This window comes from Stigmatopora nigra, chromosome 11 (assembly GCF_051989575.1).
Source record: "Stigmatopora nigra isolate UIUO_SnigA chromosome 11, RoL_Snig_1.1, whole genome shotgun sequence".
In the NCBI taxonomy this organism is placed as follows: Eukaryota; Metazoa; Chordata; class Actinopteri; order Syngnathiformes; family Syngnathidae; genus Stigmatopora; species Stigmatopora nigra.
The window spans coordinates 10,004,551-10,028,495 of NC_135518.1; the positions used below are offsets into that span (position 1 = coordinate 10,004,551).

General features: G+C 38.0%; 2 protein-coding genes across 7 annotated transcripts; one reads left to right on the forward strand and one right to left on the reverse strand.

The window, feature by feature from the left end:
- Positions 1-26: 26 nt before the first annotated feature.
- Positions 27-3,713, reverse strand: slc38a11 (solute carrier family 38 member 11). Its single transcript, XM_077727806.1, has 12 exons — positions 3,632-3,713; positions 3,437-3,557; positions 2,886-2,960; positions 2,686-2,820; positions 2,223-2,288; positions 2,038-2,144; positions 1,898-1,977; positions 1,720-1,790; positions 1,491-1,652; positions 1,302-1,414; positions 1,042-1,173; positions 27-970 (listed from the first exon to the last, which is right to left on the reverse strand). Exons 1-12 carry the CDS (start codon positions 3,641-3,643, stop codon positions 731-733), a joined length of 1,314 nt encoding a protein of 437 aa, XP_077583932.1. The 5' UTR covers positions 3,644-3,713; the 3' UTR covers positions 27-730.
- An 878-nt stretch (positions 3,714-4,591) lies between these two features.
- Positions 4,592-22,880, forward strand: scn1laa (sodium channel, voltage-gated, type I-like, alpha). Of its 6 annotated transcripts, none has more exons than XM_077728723.1 (27): positions 4,592-4,814; positions 8,817-9,135; positions 9,306-9,423; positions 9,522-9,612; positions 9,697-9,825; positions 9,995-10,086; positions 10,313-10,576; positions 10,817-10,880; positions 10,995-11,136; positions 11,761-11,967; positions 12,348-12,596; positions 13,382-13,753; positions 14,225-14,342; positions 14,430-14,668; positions 14,888-15,061; positions 15,138-15,494; positions 15,652-16,134; positions 17,314-17,440; positions 17,520-17,674; positions 17,798-17,971; positions 18,083-18,205; positions 18,295-18,567; positions 18,644-18,700; positions 18,829-18,966; positions 19,073-19,177; positions 19,253-19,523; positions 19,831-22,880. In XM_077728723.1, the coding sequence occupies exons 2-27, from the start codon at positions 8,872-8,874 to the stop codon at positions 20,976-20,978; spliced, it is 5,934 nt and encodes a 1,977-aa protein (XP_077584849.1). In that variant the 5' UTR covers positions 4,592-4,814; positions 8,817-8,871; the 3' UTR covers positions 20,979-22,880. The 6 variants fall into 6 exon arrangements, with proteins under 6 accessions (XP_077584849.1, XP_077584847.1, XP_077584844.1 ...); XM_077728721.1 differs by lacking the exon at positions 13,382-13,753 and having other exon boundaries at positions 15,138-15,198; positions 15,268-15,494; XM_077728718.1 differs by lacking the exon at positions 13,382-13,753 and having other exon boundaries at positions 19,831-22,879.
- Positions 22,881-23,945: the final 1,065 nt, after the last annotated feature.

The window sequence follows — 23,945 nt, forward strand, 5'->3', positions numbered from 1 at the left end:
TTTGCGTGTTTCCTTTTATTGCTTGCATTTGTGTGTCAACAGTGACTCTATGTGGGAAATAAGGGGAATGAACAGTCATCTCCATCCGTTTTCAATCATTTGCAACATTTGAAAACATTTACTTGAAGACCTAAGTTGACCTTCCCTTAGTTTCCCAATGCGCGCGTCTTTTTATTCAGATCATCACTACCTTTTGCATATTTTACTCTTCTCCATCAAGCAGTTGAACACAGAGTTTTTGATCTATCAAAACACACAGTTCCTTTGTTTAGAAAAAAAAGGCTCCCTAACCTAAAATAATACAGGTCTTTTCTGGCAGAAATATAAGGAAAAAAGTAGCATTGTATGTGCACATCAGAAACAAGGTAGAGATTATATCATCATTGCTGTTGGGCACAATTTAAAGAGCAAAATTGCCCTTAAATGTACTCAAGAAATGATTTTATTTGAAAACATTCCACATGAAGTCTGAACAAACAGTACCCAACACATGTTATAAAACAAATATTTATAAAAGATCACATTCAAAGATATATTGTTCTTAAAAGCTCAATAAAACCTGACATAAACTTTGAACAGTTTTAATCCAGTGATTCTTTAAACACCACAAGAACGCCTTTGTATTACCGGTGGTATTTTTCTTGTAAATTACATAATGGAAAATGTTACTGAGACACTTGTATGTCCAACTTTGAATAATAAAGCCATGTGGAAAAATACTAAGTAGCAGTCATACCGGGGTTGGATTAGTAGAAACATTGGCATCTGCACAATAAAACATCTCTATTCCGTGTGAGCAGTCTTGTTGATTGAGACCTGTCATTGTCAAACCAGTAATCATGACAAACAGGCCGAGAACAATCAACAGGGTGGGTATCAGGTTTTTGTAGTGATACCAGCATCCGGAGGAGAGCTTGAGGAAGCATGCAGCTGGGATGATGAATATCAATGGGGTGGCGCTCAGAGCCCCCTGATTGGTGGAGAACTCCATTAAAATAAATTACACAAAATAATACAGTTTCAGAAAATATGGTGACTTACATTCAACTCTAAAACAACTCCCAGGCAGTCATAAGACAGGGATATTGCTGTACAAACTCCAACTATGATCACAGTTATTGACATGTGTTCCACTTTGGAAAGTTCCCTACCACAAATGGAATTTGAAATCACCTAAAAAGAACAGAGTTATGGAGTTATATTAATATCACTGATATAAATTCACCGGTAAACACCTAATGATATAAAGAGAAAGTTATGAACTCTGAGCAAAAAGTACAGGAGTCAAAATCTAGGCTTACTTCTCGAGTGACAAAACACTCCAGTGGAAACGTTGTTATGATGCTGAGGCCAAAACAGAATCGACCAAATGTTGCCAGATTATCATCTTTGCAGTAATTCTCAAATATGTCTCCTGGCCACAAGAAGACAAATTTTTTGTTCAATGTGTTTACAATTTTAAAAATAGCAGTACTGATGTTCACACATACCTTGTGTGTATCCCTTAAAGGTGACATAGCCTGACAGGGCAAACACAGCGCTGATTATTAGTGCTGAGCCTACTGAGATGTGAGTGACCCGAGTCCAGTTGGTTAGTGTGGGTTGCTCCAAAGAGCCGTAGATAAGAAAGCTGTTATGGTGGCATATGAAGGCTGAGGAGACACACAGCATGAATATACATTTTCACCATTGTCCAAAAATATTTTGAGGCAAACTCACCAAAAGACATGATGCCGACTGCCTGAACCGCATTCCACTTTCCAAAAACCCAAGCATCTTCTGTTGGGGAACTAGGCAAGAAGCCAAATTTATATTGATTATTCCCTCATTGCAATACATGTGCTATATTAAATATTCAATTAAAATGAAAATACAAATGAATGCTACTAATACATACATTTGAGGTCCCAATGTCGCTGCTCTGATAATTACAATAATTAGAATGACAACGGTCAGTACCATTGACAATAATGAAACCTGAGGCCAGACACAGACATTTTAAAGGCAATACTTGCATTATGCCATGATAACGCTTACCTTGCCAAGTTTCCCTATATTCCGGAAAAGCGAGAGAGGCAGCGTGCATAAGACTGTAGTTATCACAATGACAAAACGGCGGTCCGCAAATATGTGATCTGGTCCAACTGCAGAAAGAACCCAATTTCAGCACTTTGTGTTGTGGACTGGCCTGATATGGATGGACATGACGACTGGTAGTTAACCTCCAGGAATCCTCTGAAACACTTTGGTCAGTGTGTCACCTGTTGTAATGTTGTAGCTGATCATAGCTTGGGGAAGAAAGACAACATTTTATTGGGAGGTGCAACAAAATGGTGCCAATATTGGAGTTATTCAGTGATACTTTTGTGTATCTAAGACAGTGGTATTCACACTGAACCTTGAGATTCACAAAACATATTAAATGTTTTTAAAATTAACTATGCAAAAGTGCATATTGTAACAAATACTTAACATATGCACAATTTCACATCATGCTAATTAAGGCTTGTGTCACCATGACAACCAGTGGAAAATCTCAGATTTAGTTGCTGCTTAGCTTTGGAAAGTGATGACAAAGCAATCCAGTGCTATTTTTTGGCCATTTAGTGAAACTTTCTACTGCAGAATGTAGAATCTTCCATTAGATTAGGAATACAACAAAATATGAATCTTGATATGACTTACCAATGAACGGATAGAGGAATTGCAGCACTGATAAAACAAAAAATCCTGGAATTCCAAATGCGCTTTGCACTAGCGCCTGATAGCTGTTGGTGCCTGACAAGTTGCCACCTTTGATGAGTAGGATGATTGTGTAGTCTTCCATGATACATAAAAGAAAACTATCAGCGTACCGAACCTTTTAAAAAAAGCAATGTACTCACCTGTGATGAATGCCACAAGAATCAGGAGTAAAAGGCCACATGGTAGGCCTGCTTGATTTAATGCATATGGTAAACCTGGTTGAAATTAAAATAATGTAACCAAAAATGTAACCTTACAAGTAAAGTCTTTGCAGTGTATTTTTATCAATTGTTCTGTGGTCGTCAGGCTAACAATTTTGGAAGATTATAACTACTATGTGAGTGTGGAGCAAATCATGTTTGCTTTAGTAAACTTCTTTAATAAGCGAACCACAAAGTCACATTATCGGAATGTGGGCAAACATCAAGCCCCAGTCATCCCTAAACTGGGGTCAAAGGTCATGTGACCCAGCTGTGCTTCAGGGCCTTTTGGGTCTTAAAAAGTCCAAGTTGATCACTCAGGCTCTGGTCATATGATCAAGAGATTTTACCGCTGCAAGGCAAAGCTCGCAATGTTATGCAAGCTAGTGTTTTCCACGAAATTTCTGCACTGACTATAATAAACACATACTGGGAAAAATATTTAGAGCTCATGCCTATCAGAATTAATAGAAACACATTTTTAAGCTTACCTATAACCCCAGATCCAATGATAGAATTGACGAAATTAAAGCAAGCAGATATTGTGGAAGATCTTGCTTCCGTGGAGGATTTTTGGGAAGAAATCAAAGAAATTCTTTGCTCATCGTTTAACTGGAAAGTAAAGATAACAACGCTGTGGTTAAAGCAGAAAACAATAAACCATCTTGTGTTGGATTCAAGTCTACCGGCTGAGCCATGAGGAACACCTGCTTCTCTGGGATGATGCTTTGGTCCGTGTCTGAAGAAAATGTGACCCCTTATTCAAAGAGCACTTCCTTTTTAACCACACTCAAGAATTTTAAAAGAGCTCAACAACGCCCCTAGCAGGTTACTAGTTGATCCTAAGTATTAAACAGTTCCACAGGATACCCACCTCCCAGGCTCTGTGACCTTATCCTGCTGGCAAGGAAATCTGGCATTAAATGATTAATAAGGTAAGAATAATTTAGATTTGTCAAGTGCCTGTTCAAGCTCAGAAAATGGAAATAATGGGATCAATGAAAGAACTAACCAGACAAAGGGCAAGTGTTTTTCAGCTGGGAATATTATGGGAATGTTGAGAGGATCAAGCATTCATATTAACACGATATTCTACAAATATAACTGAATAAAAACAATGGCAGCATTACTCAATCAAGCTAATCTTTTGCATATATACATGTATATATATATTTAAATATATATGTTTTAATTAAATTATTAATTCACTTTATTATTTATTTTTGCATCACCAAATGTAACCATTAGATGGCAACAGACGTCCTATGTAAACGCACCTCCCAATATAGATATTAAAAAAAAACAGCAAAAGCACCCTTTGTGCAACAAATGTCAACTTTTTAGACATTATTTCTTTCCACCTTTCCCTATCATAAGACCACCTTTCAGACAGACCAAAACATCCCTACTCCTCCAAAACATCATTGTAGTAATGGCAAATAAAAACATTCTTAAATATTGTCTTGCTCATACCCATTTATTTTTCCATTTAAATTAAATTACATCTAAACATGGCCAAACATCCCGATCAATTTCACTCAGTAATCAAGTTGAACCCGGCAAGAGGAGAGTTGACTGTGTCTCTGCCCTCTTCTGGTACCCAGGAAGCTGAGGTCCACCAGTCAGACAGTCGCACGAAGGGCGGATGAGAGGCTCTCTCTGGCGAGCTCCCTTTTTTTCTTTTTTTTTTTCTTTCTTTTTTTTTCATGAAGTCATTAGAGGCAAGCTCTCTACCTACCACTCACACGGACAAATTAGTTTCTTTTAACAACTACTTTTCTCCCTTTTGGGGCGGGGAGGCAGCTCTCTGAAGTTATATATTGGATGTTTCTAGTGTGTCGGTCAACTGGAGATGATGGAAAACTAATGGTAAGTACTGCACAATATGTGTAATTAAATATATCTATGTAAAGTTGTTTTTTTACTTTTACAATTCCTCAATTGTATTTGTATTTTTTTATAATGTTCATATGCACGTACACCGTCAAATTCATTCAAATATTCTTGAGTAAATATATCATTAAATAAATGGTTCCCTTCTTTTTAATGCCAATATTTGCTGGCTTTGAATGGGATGAAAGTAACAAATGATCACTAATAAGGACATTCTTCACTGGCATTGTAAATGGGCATGGCAGCAGTTGTGAGGCCACAGTCCAGCTCAGAGCACTTCCTGTTTGCATGGCTGTCAACAGCCTTATTAGATTGCTGTCAATTAGAGACTGTCCTGTTTGCCTTCTTGCCAGACTGTAGACATCTGTGAGCACCGTTGCCTATGGACGCTCGCACGTCAAATGTCTACGTGTAGGGAACTGTGTTGGCGGCTCTTCGTCGCCAACGCCCTAAATGAGGAACATCTTAATTGTGTTGTCTGCAAAGAGGAAAATCACTGGTGGAGAGCACTTAAGAGTAGTCCCATAGGAGATTACAAATTCAATACTGTGATCACCCTGTACGGGTTTTGTCATAAAAAAGCATATTGTTTTATATGTCCACCTTCTAAGGGTTGGGCTTTGCATGTATTTACTATCAGGGCCGTAGTACTCACCAGCCAGTTAGTCCTTGGAAAGCTCAAATTAAATGACAAGTCAACATCTAGCAAGTTACTAGTAGGCCAAAGTTATCTAATCCAATCCACAATTCTAATTGAAGTCATCCGTGACAAATTTAAAATGAGTACAGTGATTTGTGAATCCTTTGCAATCTATATTCAATCACGTAAACTGCAAATATAAAAATAGATAAAGCGAACCTATCATGGCATTACACCCCCATCCTTAAACCAACACTAATACACACACACACAAACTTTAACACACTACAGTCAAAAGGTCCAGAGACTACCCTTATATTAATTTAATGTAATTAGTTTGATGTGTGTTCTGTCAACAGTAATCTTCCCATGTTGACATAGGCAGAAGTGATATTCATCAGTGATTCCCATTGTTCTTACTTTGCACTAGAGGGTGTTCAAAATACTTCTAATCATCCACTTTATGATTTAATTCAGGATTCAAATATATCATTTGTTTTAAAATAAATAAATCAACAGTTGTTTTAAGTTCCCTAACAGGCTTTGGAATTTTACCAGGGCGATAGTTAGGATAAGAGATCCAAGGTCAAGTGAAGGACTGTGTTTTGCCATCCCGGTGAAAGTTGAACGTACAATGATGCTCGGTCAAGTCGGAGACGGCGACAGGTTGCCGATAAAGTGGAGTGGCTCTATTTGAAGGTTCAAAGTGTCAGAGGATATTTCAAGTGGAAAATATACAGTTGATAGTGGATGAATGATGACCTGATTGGGTTGAAATCCCATCAAGGTTAACCTATTCTTTTTTTCTTCTCATTCTTGAACATTTTGATAAGGCTTAATGCCTGATTGGTTCCCACAACAACATAGTCGGTACATCTATTCATTCCATATACTGCTTAGTCCCACTCTGATTTCTAATTGCATTAATAATAAGGAAAAGACCAGGAAACCAGAATATAATTCAGTATTATTTTAATCCTCAGCGATCCAGTTTAAAAAAATAATAAACTATCCCCACAAAGACATTGTGGAAGTTTTCAGGCAACACCACACTTCTACGATTATGTCACACATGCACAAAATCCAGTGCTGTGGGGGGTTGATTGACCAGCTTCGTTTGTGATTGATTTCTTGCTTCGCAATGCAAAATGTGGAAGTATACTATTACACTATTAAACCAAAGGCAAAAGCTCTCAGTGGCAAAGCATCGCAGTCTGAAGTGCATTCATATTTAATAGAGCAATGGGCTCCCTCACACATCACGGGAGTCAAGCCTATTAGTAGGATGAATCTTTTCATGCTGGTAAGGGAGGGAAGTCTCACCTATGATCCATCATAGTCATGTCCAATCTTAATTTTATCTACAGAAAAGAGGGGGATATAATGAGGTCTAATTTTACCTCCCTTGCTTAGAATTTAGACATGAGAGCTCTGGATTTTGGCTTGCAGAGGCAATACACTGATTGAATAACAGAATGAAAGCTCTTAATTTTTCTGATTTAAACATAGCCATTTCAAATCCAAGAATATAATCAGGTGCAAAATGTGAGTCAAATTCGGCTTTCTCTTGACTAGTAAATTGGATCCTGATAAAAATGTTACCATATGCTACTTATGTGAGCCATTCCAACAAACCCAACACTTTGGATCAAGCATTTTCTTAAAGATCAACCAAGCTTTACTGTAACAAATTAATTTGTAATCCTCATATTGATCATTTATGGAAACCTGACACCACCACCTCTCATTTAGTTGCTGACAAAGAACAAAAACGAACACTGAACTTTATAGTATTTCATTCAGCACTTTTATCAACAACTGGTATTTCATGTTTTCCTAGGTGATAGTTTATTTATAAATTATTTTGATCATAAAATGCCTCAAGAGGGAGTTATATCTAATTTGGATTCTGATACTTTTTCCCCCAAGATTGACAAGTTGTCCGTCTGGCGCCCTCTGATTGGCTAGGGTGTCCCATGCATAGGAGTACTAACAGTGACCCCAGTGAGGATAAGCGGTATGGAAAATGAATGAAGGAAGCCTGAGTTTAAATATGAGCCACTGAGAACTAAGGTGGGCTAACTGCAACTCTGTCATTTGCAGGAGTGTGATTTAAGCTTTTATAGCTGCCTTTAAATCTAAGGGATTTATATTTTGGGTGATTTATATGACAGTGTCTAGAGTTGGTCATGATTTGTCATGGGCTACAGGGGAAGAGTGTGTGGGGTGGACTCACGAGAGTCGTGTCGGGTGAGTTGGCTGTGACAGGAGTGACCACTTTAGCTGATTGCGTCTTTTTTACTCATGCAGTAGGGTGTTGGCCTACAGTGTTGTTTGTGTGACAGAAAAAAATGACTTGGGACCACAGTTTTTGTCAAGTTGCCAAAGACTGGCAAGCATGCATTCACTTTTTGGTTATGGACATGTCGTCTTTTTCTTTTGAAGCAGATAATTAAATAGAGGATTGCAAGCTGACATTTGATTTCTGTATGTGCTTGGCATTATATTCAATAGACTAATCAAATTATTTTCTGTCGATACATATTTTGTAGAGAAATGGGATTTTTTTCTTGGATTATAATTCATTCCAAATGGTCAAATCTATTAAGAATTCATAAAAATAATCAATCACATTCACTTACACTAATATGAAAATATGATGGCGCCAAAGCTGAAGCATTACTTTCTGAGTCTATCAATTCCTGAACTTTCCTTTCCGGGATGCTGTTATGGTAGAAAGTAACATGGTTTCATCCGTTTTCATCTTGGGAATTTGCAATGTCAAAATTAGTACTTAAGGATGATTATTCATGTAAAAGGTATGCATTTCCTCCATCAACGTATTGACTGACATTTATGGGTATAGTTGCACAACTATATTTTACCAAAGAGGTGGGGGAGTCAGAAATCTGATGCTTCTTCTCGGTAAACAATTTTACTGATGGGCCAGTGTATATTTTAAATCAGCAATGTATACAAAGAATTGTACTCACAGTATGTAAGTGTGTGTGTGTGTGTATTATTAGTGTGTTTAGTGGAATTTTGCTGTGTCTGTAATATTTCTTGCTTTACAGGGAGTACTAAATAACATGATTCACAATTGGTGTATATCACTGAATATGTTGTCCAATCTGAACAGGTCCAGATCCAATTTGGGGCCTCTCTAAAAATAGTGTGAACAGTCCGCCCCTAAAAGTCAGATTCGAGGAGGAATAGTGTTTTATCAACAGAATTGAATATGACAATTAACTGACCCACAAAACATTCACTGACAATGTAGTACTGTAATTCAAAATGCATTCCTATCCTATAAAGAAATAGCATTCTTCTTTGTCCAGGCTTTTTTTTCATGAAGAAAGATAGTTGTGCACTCTGAAGGTGCAGGATGAAAAGATGGCGCAGCTGCTTGTACCACCAGGACCAGACAGCTTCCGCCGCTTTAGTCGCGATTCCCTCGCCGCCATCGAAAAGCGAATCGCCGAGGAGAATGCAAAAAAGCCCAAAGGGGAGAAGAAAAAGCGCAGCGATGAGGATGAACCCAAACCTAGTTGCGACTTGGAGGCGGGAAAGTCTGTCCCGCTGGTGTATGGGGAGGTCCCCAAAGGAATGGTCTCTACACCTATGGATGACCTGGACCCCTACTACCGTAATCAGAAGGTAAGTTTCTCTTTTCTTTTTGGTTTGGTTGAGCAGAAAAAGAGGCGAGCTGAGTAAAAAGGAGATGTGGAGCAATTTGTTGAGTTTGTTCAAATGATCACATCACAGCATGCTCCTAAAATAACTGCAAAACCCTGATATGAGTGGTCGATTGTCTATTTGTTTCTCAGACTTTCATAGTAATAAACAAAGGGAATTGCATCTTCCGATTCAACGCTGCTCCTGCCTTGTACCTCCTGAGCCCCTTCAACCTTCTCCGAAGAATATCTATTTGGATTTTGGTCCACTCATATCCTCTTTCTTACTGTAATTATATTGTCTGCCATCTGGATAGATTGGATGTTGTTTTGCCAACATTTCAATGGCTTTTCCTTAACATGCATGCACATTGTTCAACTTGCTGATTATGTGCACTATCATCACCAACTGTGTATTTATGACACTGAGTCGACCGCCTGACTGGGCCAAAATTGTTGAGTATGTTGTTTCTCCTCTCCTTGCTCAAATATTATACAAAAAAATAAGAATTACTTGTTTAAATTTTTGTTCTTCCTCAATTAGATACACTTTTACTGCAATCTACACTTTCGAATCCCTGGTTAAAATATTAGCCCGAGGCTTCTGCATAGGGAAGTTCACCTTTCTGAGGGATCCATGGAATTGGCTGGATTTTACTGTCATCGTCATGGCGTGAGTATTTGATCAGAAAATGTTTTGCACTCAAGTGAACATGTTTTCTCTGGAGCCCTTATCATTCAAATTACTAACAACACCTAGAGGACATGTTTCCAAATTACAGTGAGTTTAAGAGTGATGGCATGCCGTACATTATCCGTTTTTCATTGTAATTTCCTTGCAGGTATGTAACCGAGTTTGTAAATCTAGGCAGTTTCTCAGCTCTTCGCACATTCAGAGTGCTGAGAGCTTTAAAAGCTATTTCAGTCATTCCAGGTAAGGGCTTTACTATTTCTAACATGCTTGACCATCATTTTAAGACATATTTGTTGGAAAATCTGCCTCAACTGCACTAAATGTACAGATTTTTTTTCCAACTGCTTGTTTCCAATACAAATGGGTAACTTTGGATTTATTCAAATAAGAATTAGGATTAGGATTGGTACAAATGCATCAATGGCGACTACATGACATGTCCTAACAATGTCACTGTATTGGGTAGGCTTGAAGACCATTGTCGGCGCTCTGTTCCAGTCGGTAAAGAAACTCGCTGATGTGATGATCCTCACTGTCTTCTGCTTGAGCGTCTTTGCCCTCATAGGGTTGCAACTGTTTATGGGCCATTTAAAGCAAAAGTGTGTGTTCATGCCAGTACATACTACTTCTGCCACCAATGGTAACTTTTCTAATGGAACCTACATGAACGGATCACTTCACAGTGTCCAGGAAGAGCCTTTTAACTGGTCTGAGTACTCGCTTGATAACAGTGAGTATTTCAATTTTATTTTTTATATTTTTATTTATTTACATTACTGCATCTATGCATTGCCAAGTTGGTTTAATCAGACGGGAGCTTCCCAAAAAAGATCTATAATGGTGTAAACTTCAACTATATTAGCACTGCAACAAAGAAAACATGATACATATATTTGTTGTGGTATGCACACTGAATGAATTGGAATCGCATTAGTCTTGCTATTCACATTAATATTTTTTTATCCTCCAGAAAATTATTATTACCTCCCAGGTAAACGGGATCCATTGCTCTGCGGAAATGCTAGTGAGGCTGGGTAAGTTGAATCCATAGTTAAATTATGAGGGAAGCATATTGTTGGAGAAAAATACTAACAATCAATAAATAAGAACAATGCAGGATCCAATGGCATTTTTTTCTTATTTTTTAGACAGTGTCCTGAAGGCTTTTCGTGCATCAAAGTTGGAAAAAACCCAGATTATGGTTACACCAGTTTCGACTCATTTGGGTGGGCCTTCCTTTCTCTCTTTAGGCTCATGACTCAAGATTTTTGGGAAAACCTGTACCAGCAGGTATGACGTGAAACCAAAAGGATCATGAAATATTTACCAAATGTTTGATTTAATTTTGCTTAGGCCAATTCAATTTAATATCCAACTATTGCAACTGCACTAGGAGGCTCAGGTTGGATGTGAGCCAACATTTAACCTTTTATTGTCTACCTCAAATGAATTAGATTTTAGCATACAATAAATTCCAAAGCCTCTCACATAGAAAGTTGCTTGCCTAAATTGAAAACACAGCATATTGCTTCATTTTAAATGTCCATGGTTCATAGATTATAATAAAAGTGCTATATTTGTTCTCTCTGTTTGTCTAAATAAAAAAAATCCCATTGACTCTGTGAAAGCCTTCTCACATTACGAGATTTGAAAAAAAATGTTTTGAAGAGGTCGTTCAAACAAATGCACAACACGATGGGCAGGTGTATCTTAACCAGAGTGAATAGAAAATAGTCTAGGCGCGGCTCAGACAAACACATGATGTGTATGCACATGTACTGTATATGTATAGTACAAATTTACTATATATATATATATGTACATATATACACTATGTATACATACGTAGTGTGCATATAGACTGGAAATTCACAAGAAGTGCAATTTTGACTGTCTTTTTTTGCTTCCCAAAAGACACTGCGGGCATCTGGAAAGCCGTACATGGTGTTTTTTGTACTGGTCATATTTCTTGGCTCCTTCTACCTAATCAACCTTATATTGGCTGTGGTGGCAATGGCATACGAGGAGCAAAGCCAGGCCACCATTAAAGAGGCACAGGAGAAGGAGGAGGAGTTTCAGGCCAAGATGGAGAGCCTCAAAAAACAGCAAGTAGATGCTCAGGTTAGTTTTTTATTGTGTGTGTGCCTTTGTGTTTGTGTAATCACATTGAGATGCCCATTTTTTGTTGGTCTAAACATAAAAAAATGTGTTTTATAAAAATGTATTTACATTGGGTAATGATTTATTACTCAAATAACTTTGAATTATGATATGAAAAGTAAAGTGAAGGTTTCCATGGAAAATCATATCACCACTATGATTTGTACCGTTTTGTTTTGCCATGGTCTTGTTAAAGGCCATCATTGTATTTACGTTAAATGTCACAACATATAATCCAATAACTGCAATGCGTTATTGTATTACCAGAGATGACATTGCTTTTCCAAATTGATGGCAAGTGTGCTGTTCCTAAGTTTGACATTTGCCTGTCTGCACTCCAGGCTGTAGCAGTCGCCTCTACAGAGCACGCTGAAGTCAGTGACAATACCGGTTTTGTAGAGAGCTCTTCCGAAAACTCCAAGTTGAGCTCAAAAAGTGCCAAAGAGAGATGCAACAGACGGAGAAAAAGAAAAGAGGAGGGCAAAGTCCCAAACTCTGAGTCTCAAGATAGCCTTAAGAAGGCCCGATATCGCTTCCCTGTGGAGGACAATTTACTCAACAATGAAATGAAGTGCTCATCAGCTCATCAGGTTCAGTACCATTTAGTGGTTAATCTCGGCGTGTTGTTTTATCTCTTACTAAGCAGGTTATTTTATGGTTTAAGGTTGACTTTGAAATGAATTAATTCCATTATTTTTCTAAATACAAATGTAATATATTGCCTTCCTAAAAAGTTAGTTGTTTTGTTTAGAGTACAACATCAGGTCAACTTGCAAAACTAAAAAAAAGATCCAGCACGATCAATAGCAGTGGTTCAGTATTGATAACTTTCAAATGAGCCTGGATATTTACTGCTAAATTCATTACCGTGTGACTGGATTATGCAAGTGTACCTTATGTTATGTTTAAGTAGTGCTTACATTGTTTAAAAACACTTCCAAGCACTTTTCTGTTATGCATTGCATGCCCATGCTAACATTCTTTACTCACTAACATGTGTTGTTCTTTTCATTACATTGACTCAAGCACGCTTCTTTGTGCTTGTGGTGCATCATCATCAAAAACAAATCTTCTTTCTCAACTCTTGTCATTGGTGATGAATTTAGAAAGACAGTTTTTTTGATTTTTCTTTCCCTGAAATGCATTTCACCATTTTCAGCTTCTTCTGCAATATTAACACCATCTTTGAGATTTTCAGTCATCGCAACTATGGCATTTAATTTGCTTTGTTTTCAATGCTTACTTCGCATAAGCCATCTTCTTCATCACAAAGTCCCTTAAATGTCATCAATTCAATTGATCATCTTAATGTTGTTTCTTCTTCACACTCCCCGTGTATTCGTCTTTACTACTGAAGAATATCTTTCTCTCTTAGTCCTTTCTGAGTATTCACGGACCCCCATTCTCATCCAGACGGAACAGCAGGACCAGCATTTTCAGTTTCCAAAGCCAATCACGAGATGTCAGCTCAGAAAATGAGTTTGCCGATGATGAGAACAGCATTTTTGAGGACAACCGGAGTCGAAGAACCTCTTTGTTTTTCCCCCGGGGGTGTGATCACCACGGCAGCAGTATCAGCCAGTCAAGCTTCTTTCCACATCCGCTACTTTCACCCTGTAGGAAGAAGCAGAGTACTGTAGACTGCAACGGCGTAGTCTCCTTAATGGGTGTCGATTCAATCCCGTTATCACCTATGGGGCTCTTTCGTCCTAAACTGACAGTAGATATGACCTCCAATAGAAACAAAGTAAGAAAGGGTAGTCCTGTCACCTCTGCCATGTCTTCAGTAGTGATTCTTAGCTTGTAATCCTTTGCCTGTAGTAAAACTTTACAATTTAAACAGACTTTTTTTTAAACATTTAGTCATTTTACAATTACAAGTGGATATGTGCTGGGAAATCTGCTTTTTCCACACTAGTTTAAAATGTCAAAGAAATTAGATGATTGGATAGTTTGTTCTTCTATTACAGTGCATTTCAGTTCATTTTATCATGTTTTTTTATTTCAAAAGGATGCAGAAATCCCTTCTTAAACTGAATCTTTATCAGTGCCAACTTGTATATCCTAAAAAAAAAAAACATGGTTCAATGTAAACTGAACTGAAGTCTAAGGATTGTATTAATACAATATGGCCTGGCTGTTAAAATGTTCACAATTCATATTTTATTTTTCACGTTCAAGATGAACTATATAAATAAAATAAATGCCTTCTCAACAGGCTGACACCATCGATGCCGATGGAGGAACCAAACAGGATTGCACCAATTTCCTTGAGGAGCCAGGAGGCAGGGATAGAACTTTCAGCGTAGCTAGTGTCATAACCAGCACGATGGAAGGTAATTATTGAATGTAGAGATATTTGTATGCAGTTTTCCTGTTTTAATACATTTATTAAAAATATATATTTTTTGTGTTTGCAACAGAACTGGAGGACTCTCGTCAGAAGTGTCCTCCCTGCTGGTACAGTTTTGCAAACTCCTTCCTCATCTGGGAATGTTGTCCACTCTGGATGACGATTAAAAAGGTGGTCAGAATAATTGTGATGGATCCATTTACTGATTTAGCCATCACAATTTGCATTGTACTCAACACCTTATTCATGGCCATGGAGCACTCCCCAATGTCACCGGGATTCTCCAGGACACTGATTGTAGGGAATATGGTGAGTTGAAGACATTCTATTGGGAATTCTGAGATTTGTTAAAGATTTGAATCCAAAAAAATTAAAGAAAGCTTTAACTTGGACAAAAATAATGGTTAAATATCAAAAGTAAGACATAATTAAGGCAATAAACAACAAATTATTTGTCTGAATTACGAAAGACTGGTTAGAAATGTGTGACCTTCTTGATAAAAGGATGGCTTTTCTGTTTCTCTAAAGGTATTCACCGGAATCTTCACAGCTGAAATGGTCTTCAAAATAATTGCGATGGATCTTTACTATTACTTCCAAGAGGGATGGAATATATTCGATGGAATTATTGTCAGTTTGAGCTTAATGGAGCTCTGTTTATCTAATGTTGTAGGAATGTCTGTTTTAAGATCATTTAGATTGGTAAGTTTTCACAAAAACAACATTGTCTGAAATTGTTGTTAATTGTGTTTCAATTCTTGTCTCTCTCTGTTGACAGTTGCGAGTATTCAAGTTGGCCAAGTCATGGCCTACTCTCAACACCCTCATCAAAATAATTGGTAACTCTGTGGGGGCTTTGGGAAACCTGACCCTAGTGCTGGCCATTATCGTCTTCATCTTTGCTGTAGTGGGCATGCAGTTGTTTGGGAAAAACTACAAGGACTGTGTGTGTAAAATCTCCAGCGAATGTGATCTACCTCGCTGGCACATGAATGACTTTTTCCATTCATTCCTCATCGTCTTCCGAGTGCTTTGTGGAGAATGGATAGAGACCATGTGGGACTGCATGGAAGTGTCTGGCCCAACCATGTGCATCATTGTCTACATGATGGTCATGGTTATTGGAAACCTTGTGGTACATTTTCATCTCTTGTAGTCAATTCATGAGTCCAAATCATCTGAATTTATATGTCAAGCTAACTGATGCAAACAATAATACCATGCAACCTATGTAGAAATGGTCTTTAGCATATGCACAGACTCATACTATGATACATATTATGATCTGATAGGTGCTGAACCTCTTCCTGGCCTTACTACTGAGTTCATTCAGTGCGGACAACTTGGCTGCCAACGATGACGACAGCGACACAAACAATTTGCAGATCGCCATTGCAAGGATCCACAGAGGCATTGCCTTTGTCAAATCCCTTATTCAGAGCACTTGTAATAGTGTCTGTCTAGGGAATAATGCACAAAGCCAGGGTGAGGATCCATCATGCCTTGAGGATATCCAAAAACCATCAGGACCAAACGGTATCCCCAACCACGCCATTAAAGCACTACCAAGGAACGGAAATGGGGATGTGACTGGAGTGGACAAAAGCGGGGACAAGTATATTGTATGCAGCAAGACTGATGACTCCATAATGTCTTTCATCAACAACCCCAGTTTCACGGTTCATGTTCCAATTGCTGTGGGGGAGTCCGACTTTGAAAATCTCAACACAGAGGACTTCAGCAGTGTCTCGTCTGATGCAGCAGGATGCCTCGTGGTAAGGATCCTGAAACGGGCCCTTTATAGAATAGTTTTGAGACAGTATTCCAGGGCGGTGGGGGGTACAGGATTTTATTCCATCTTATATATGTCTAAAATGTATTTTCCTGTGTCTGTAGCCTCACCCTCTTGCTACTGTGACAGTGAAATTTCCCAAATACGGGATGAATAAAGTTATCTAATCTAAAAGTTTTTGTTTTGATGGAACGTGAGAGGAAAAACCATTCCCGTTTTTTATTTAGTATGTTTGCTCAAAATATTTACCTTCACAATAAGGAAGAAAGCTTATAAAAGCACATTACTGTAACATTACGATCATAATGGAGCTATAATCAGACTACAAAACCCTTTTAGGCAACTGATATTTTTCTTCCTAATTTAATTCTCCAGTGTTTGTGTTTTCCCTGCTAATGTTACTTTTTATTTATTAAGATTTGCTCGCATGTAAGCCATTTAGATACACTGACTATAGTTTTGCATTTCGGGATTACCCGAGGAATTGCTTACTGTTCGTTTGAACACATTTATCCCAAATAAATGACTAATTTGAGTTGTACATTTAAAGCTTAATTGGTGGCACAAACACATTAACTATAGTGCTCAGAGCATCTCACGGTTACATGCTTCCATCATTCCCCGCACTGCATTAGCCAGTCCCAGGACAGTCGAGGGCTCCTCCAGTATTCACTAGGAAACCTTTCAAGCTTTTCTACTGCTCCATTTCTTAGCAGACACACCCTTTGCAAAGGCTAGGAAAGAGCAACACTGCCTGGATACAAATACAATTTTGACCACAAAAACATTTGTTTTAGATATTGGTTTAAAAAAAAAAGTCTCCCTGGAGATAAATCCTCTACTGTTTCTAACTTAGTTGGCCAATTAAAGACACCTTGGTATTATATATAAAATCACAGTTCTTATTTTTAAAGACTTTATTTTTTTTGAGTCCATTTCATGAGCTTTGACAGGCTGTAGGTCTGTCAAGTCATTTATCTTTTTAGGACGTGGGAGTCAACCGGAGTAGGAAAAAAAACATTTTCGTCAAGTGCCTTTTTTTTAAGGGAAATGATTAGATTTCCTTAGGGACTTGTCATCCTTGTATAGATGACTGGCATATATCATGATTCAGTTCTATGTTAGCCTAATGTTGGATGCTTGTTTTGCTTAATCCATCTAGACCATTGAGGAGGATGGCCAACTCAGCACATCTGAGGGCAGCACAGTAGACTTGGGGGAAAAAGATGGAGACTCTCTAGACCTTGACTTAGAGGAATCAATGGAACCTGATGACTGCTTTCCAAACAGTGAGTATCAGTCCAAAGATAAATGGCAGATAAGATTATCAGTCATTTAAAGTTGTGCTTGATATTTGTTCCATCTCAGATTGTGTACAAAGATTCAAGTGTTGCCAAGTAAATGTTCAGGTCGGCTGGTGGAAAGTATGGTGGATCATAAGAAAGACCTGTTTCCGAATAGTGGAGCACAACTGGTTTGAAAGCTTCATCATCTTTATGATCTTGCTTAGCAGTGGTGCTTTAGTAAGTAAATTGCAAAATGTTTGAGTTTAATCATGAGAAATACAAAAGGCATTGCTTTAAAGGACATCAACGGGTTTAATTATGATTACAATGTGTATTCTTTGCTATTTTGTTCATAACTAGGCTTTTGAAGATGTCTACATCGAAACCAGGAAGAGTATTAAAGCAATGCTGGAATATGCAGACAAAATGTTCACCTACATCTTCATCTTAGAAATGTTACTCAAGTGGGTTGCTTATGGCTATGCGAAATATTTCACAAATGCCTGGTGTTGGCTTGACTTCGTTATTGTTGCTGTAAGTTGATTTTGAATATGTGGAATAATTCAATGAAAAGCACCACATTGTTTACATTCATAGGTTTGCATGCATCAATCTAGACTCTTTTTTCCACTTGTTTTATTTCAGGTTTCACTGGTCAGTCTGGTAGCCAATGCAATGGGTTTTGCTGAACTTGGGGCCATTAAGTCTTTGAGGACCCTGCGAGCTTTGAGACCCTTGAGAGCTCTTTCCAGGTTTGACGGCATGAGGGTAAGACTTCTCACACACACTGCGTATTGTACAACATTTGACAACGGCTACAATACCAATTGCATTTGTTGTATTTGGTGTTCTTAAAGGTGGTTGTCAATGCTCTGCTGGGTGCAATTCCCTCCATCTTCAATGTACTGCTGGTGTGCCTGATCTTTTGGCTCATCTTCAGTATCATGGGTGTGAACTTATTCGCAGGAAAGTACTACCGCTGCCTTGACAACAGCTCAGTACGGTTCCTGCCCAGCGAAGTGCAAAACAAGAGCGTATGTGAGTCCTTAGGAATAGACCAGGCTAAATGGAAGAACCATAAAATCAACTTTGATAATGTTGGTCTAGGTTACCTTGCATTGCTGCAAGTGGTGAGTTGTAGTTACTAAATCACTTTCTCTATATAAGGATATTTTAAAAATTGGCTAATCTGGAACATGTACACAGGCTACATTCAAGGGCTGGATGGATATCATGTATGCAGCAGTAGACTCCCCAAGCAAGGTGATCACATTGTACATTTAGCTTTGACAACAGTTATAAATTATGATTCTCAGATTGGATAAAAATATACATATACAACATATATCTATCATTAAGAAAGCCTATGGATGTTTTGTCTTGTATTCTAGCTTGGGGAACAGCCAGCATATGAGATCAACCTCAAGATGTATCTGTATTTTGTCGTTTTCATCATATTTGGTGCCTTCTTCACCCTCAATCTCTTCATTGGTGTCATCATTGACAACTTTAACCAACAAAAACGAAAGATAAGTATTTTCCTTCGTGACCAGGTACTGATTGTACTGTGGAACCTTTAAACAGCATTATTGCAGAGTTTTGCTGTGATTTAACATACCTTGCATCCCCCTATACTTTGGAGGTCAAGACATTTTCATGACTGAAGAACAGAAGAAATATTATAACGCCATGAAGAAGCTGGGTTCAAAAAAGCCACAAAAACCTATTCCCAGACCATCAGTATGTAATTTTAGCATCTGCTTTTCTTCATATTCATGATGACTTTTATTTAATTTTTTGTCTCTTCTATTTTAGAACAAGATTCAAGCCTGCATATTTGACATGACTACCAAACAAGCATTTGATGTTGTGATCATGGTTCTCATATGGCTTAACATGGTTGCCATGATGGTGGAAACTGATGACCAGTCAGATCAAAAGAAAGAAATTCTCGGCTGGATCAACGGGGTCTTCATTTGTGTCTTTACGGGCGAGTGTTTAGTGAAGATGATCGCACTTCGCCAATACTTTTTCACAAATGGCTGGAATGTGTTTGATTTCATCGTCGTCGTTCTCTCAATTATTGGTACGATCTCTTTACACTCACTATAGAGTCTCAGGGCTTATTGCCATATTTTTCGGACTATAAGGGCACCAGCTAAATAATGCACAAGTAAAATTAGTTAAATAAGAAACAACAGGCTGAGTAAGCACCTGTTAAAAAAAGCATTACGTTTTTTTCCAATAACCACAGCCTAAAAAAACAGACTTTCTGTAGTCTGGTATTAGTCACAGGTCCACCCAAACGCTGAAAAAATGTGACTTATAGTTCAGAAAATACGGTAGTAAAGTGTTTTTGTGCTCAGCTAACAAATATTCCCTTTCTTTTTCAGGTATGTCTCTCTCAGAGCTTATTAAGAAATATTTTGTGTCACCCACTTTGTTCCGAGTCATCCGCCTGGCTCGAATCGGACGAGTCCTCCGCCTTATTAAAAGTGCCAAAGGAATCCGCACCCTCTTGTTTGCCTTGATGATGTCACTGCCTGCCTTGTTCAACATTGGACTCTTGCTCTTTTTGGTCATGTTCATCTACGCCATTTTCGGCATGTCAAACTTTGCATATGTAAAGAAGGAATCGGGTATCGATGACCTTTTCAATTTTGAGACGTTTGGCAACAGCATGATTTGCCTGTTTCAGATCACCACCTCGGCCGGGTGGGACGGCCTCCTGGCTCCAATTCTTAACAAACACAAAGACGACTGTGATAGTACCATGGAGCACCCTGGTAGTGCTGTCAAAGGAGATTGTGGGTCTCCTTCTGTCGGCATTGCCTTCTTTGTCAGCTACATCATCATCTGCTTCCTTATTGTAATAAATATGTACATTGCAGTCATCCTGGAAAACTTTGGTGTAGCCACGGAGGAGAGCGCCGACCCCCTAAGTGAGGATGATTTTGAAATGTTTTATGAGGTTTGGGAAAAGTTTGACCCAAGAGCAACCCAGTTCATGGAGTACAACAAGTTATCCGAGTTTGCCGATGCCTTGGATCCACCGTTACGCATAGCCAAGCCCAACAGGATCGAATTGATCTCTATGGATCTTCCTTTGGTGAGTGGCGAACGTATCCACTGCCTGGACATCCTCTTTGCTTTCACAAAACGGGTACTTGGTGAGGGCGGAGAGATGGACATATTAAGGGCACAAATGGAAGAGAGATTCATGGCCTCCAACCCTTCCAAATTGTCTTATGAACCCATCACGACCACTCTTCGTCGCAGACAGGAGGATACATCGGCTGTCATCATCCAGAGGTTGTTCAGAGAGCATTTGAAGAGACGGGCTGCTGAAAGAATGCTGGAAGAAGCCAAAGATATTGTTCTGAAAGATGAAAAACCAGTTGACAAAGAAGCGCCATTTATGGACAAACTCGATGAAGTTTCGGGCTCTGAAATCAAAGAGCCGTCAACCTATCAAACGTCGGAAATTGACAATGCTGAACAGGATGCCACATGTAAAGACAGCACTGAGCATGATGCATAAGAATGTCGGAGATGCCTCAAGGAGATTGTAAAGGATAAATGAGAAAAATGTTTACAGTGGCATTGGACTCCTTCCCATAATATGGATATCTATGCCAAACTGACTTGAGCTCCTGAGCCTGAAGGTTGCTGTCTAAAATCGAAGCATGGCTCCTTTTGAAAGCAGAAAAAAACATTTTCTAGGACTGTCACTAAAGGAGATGGGTAACATTTCTCAAGTGTTCAAAAGGACAGCATAGTACATGCTTTACTTTCAAGTGTCTTGGATTATACCTATATCACTGAATTGCCTGCTTATTTTAAAAGCATTGTTGTGATGTCATTTGTTTTTTAAATCCACAATTGCCTTTTCGTACACTTTTTTTGTGTTTTAAATATGTGCTTTGTTCAGGGGAAACAATTACTTTAATGCTAGTTGTGTCTAGAATACTTGAACACTTTAATGTACAATTGTCAGACCTTCTGCAGCTCAGTGTGGATACAAGTTTATGATTTTTTTCCTCTCAGAATTAGGTATGCAATAGCATTTGGGGTGGAGTAAATGCTTTTGGAAGCACAGAGGGACCTCCAAAGTTGAATTCTGTCACAACCGAGTCAACAAAATTGTAAACCATCTAATATAACGTTAAATCTCGCTTTGCACATTTAATTTAAGGCATCAGTCAACTTTGGATGATGCCTTTTGTTAATGTATTCATTTACATGGATACATGTTAACAGAAACTTCCCCTCTAGCCAGTGTTTTTAGATATTTATAGTTTAATTTCACTCAGAAAAATCTATCAGGAGCCTGAAAAGGATGATGGGGTGGATTAATTAATATAAAAATGAAAGGAATATTTATCGGACTAAATCAAATTAAACTGATAATCTCAGTGATTGGAATCACTGCCTTGGTCATGTGTTAAAACATGTCCACCTCTTGGCCTGTCAAGTGTCAGATCAGTCACACTGGGCCAGTAAAACTTTGCACATTGAGTTTTGTTGCATCATCATTACAGTTATCTTAGGCTCATTGTGTGCTAGCATTTTCCAACATGGCCTCTTCCCTGTCTCCAGGCAATTTTTTTAGTTGAAGCTGAAAATCAACCCCCATTTCTTTTAATTCATTCACTACCAAAGACATGAACAATATGGTTTATGATGTTCAACTGCTAAGAAGTAAAGAATGAGAAAGAGTCAAAACAAACCTTTTTATATGACAACAATAGAAATATAATATTTCTTTTTCCAAGTTCTGCATTCGTGTACCCATAGAATGCGATATTCCGTGGAGATTGAAAGAAGGGGATGACTTGTGAAAAATGGGAGTTAATGAGTATAAAATTGTTGTGAATTTGGCAAAATATTGTTTAAAATGTGAACAAAATCAAATAGATTCCCTTTTATTTGAATTTTCTATAACAGCTATACTTAGTTTGAGCTACTTTTAATTCAAGCGGGTGTTAAATGTTTGAATGCTTTGCAATCCTTATCATGGTTAATATCAAAATGACCAATGTGAAAGAGTATTTTTAATGGTTACACTTCGCAAGTCCTTGCAAATTTAGTGTAATCTTATTCTTTTGTTTACATTTTATTCCATAGTTTTTGTCACTGGGTTGGTTGTTTCCATATAGCAAATTACATCTATTGTTCCATGTTATGAGAAGACTACATAAAGGTGAATATGTTTTGCATGTAAAATAATAATAAATACATACATTGCTTTGACCTTATTAACAAACAGATTTGATTACACAGACTCCTAAATCTCCCATTAGTAATATACACAATGGTTGTAGTGTATATATATATTTATATATATATACTGCATGCAAGACACTGCTTTAACTCGTTTAAGTGAAAAGCCGAAAGAATAAAGATGACATGTACCTAATGTATGGCAAATACAGTTATTGATCTATGTATTTTCCTTTTGTGTATACTATTTTGATACAAATTACAGCGACAATCTTTATACTGCAACGCAAATATTCTATATTTATCTTAAGGCAAAATATGGCATGCAAAAATGTACTTTACATGGTCTCTAATATTCACCAGATTGATGAAAAAAGTAGATAAAGAATCAAGTCAGTCTATATTGGTGTTATTTTCTAAAGATGAAACGATTAATTTGCATTGACAACACTCCATTTGTCACTTTATTTTCAAATTGATCACCATTTTCAACATATTATTTTCCATAGGTGAATATAATGTGTATTAGGTTTCACCTAAACCCTCTTGAACGAGCTCTATTCTGGTCTGTGAGTGTGCTTTGCGGCTTCTGCCGGAAAGAATTAGGATCTTAAGTGGGTTGAGTATTTTATTAATTATTGATGACATAGTCAAAATATTTATTACGGTTCAACTTTATACTGCTTGTGACAACTAATCCCTCAGTACAGTCAGTACAAAAGCATGGTAACCAACTATTGATTATTTCAACTCGCATCTCCCACAGAGAATTGATATAGTTGCCCCGGGACCTGAGCGTGTCACTTTTATAATTTTGGACTTTGTAAATAGACCACATTGAAACGGTGACCCCCTTTTGTGATATAAATAGATGCACACGATTCTGCTGACAAGCTTGGAAGCAAACTTTCCCAGTTAGAACGCATTATAGCTAAAGTTTGAAGCTGCTATGTGAAAGCATGCCGATTTGGATCTAGCCTTCTTCTACGAAAGGACGAGAACAGTATAAGGAGAATGAAATCTGAGAATGCAACCCGTAAGAGCTCTAATTCTATTTGCCAAAGATGAGAAGACGATTCCATTAGATTAGGTTGTGGTGAGTTCCTCTGAACCTTCCTCCGCTATGGCCAAGTGACACACGCACTCCCACTCAACCGCTTAATTGCAGTTTCATTTAAACCACTCCCTCTAAAAAGCCATAAGCAGGCCCTTGTCCAGTTTATATTCACAATTCGATCAATATAGTATATTGGTATCGTGGAAGAGAGAAATCTGATGCTAATTG

Coding starts and splice junctions, on each gene's coding strand:
- slc38a11 (XM_077727806.1), bottom strand. Junction 2,289..2,685: donor ATTCCTCTATCCGTTCATTG/GTAAGTCATATC, acceptor TTCTTCCCCAAG/CTATGATCAGCTACAACATT. Junction 1,978..2,037: donor ATATAGGGAAACTTGGCAAG/GTAAGCGTTATC, acceptor GTCTGGCCTCAG/GTTTCATTATTGTCAATGGT.
- scn1laa (XM_077728723.1), top strand. CDS start 8,872: ATGGCGCAGCTGCTTGTACCACCAGGACCAGACAGCTTCCGCCGCTTT. Junction 12,597..13,381: donor AGTGCTCATCAGCTCATCAG/GTTCAGTACCAT, acceptor TTTCTCTCTTAG/TCCTTTCTGAGTATTCACGG. Junction 19,178..19,252: donor AACCTATTCCCAGACCATCA/GTATGTAATTTT, acceptor CTTCTATTTTAG/AACAAGATTCAAGCCTGCAT.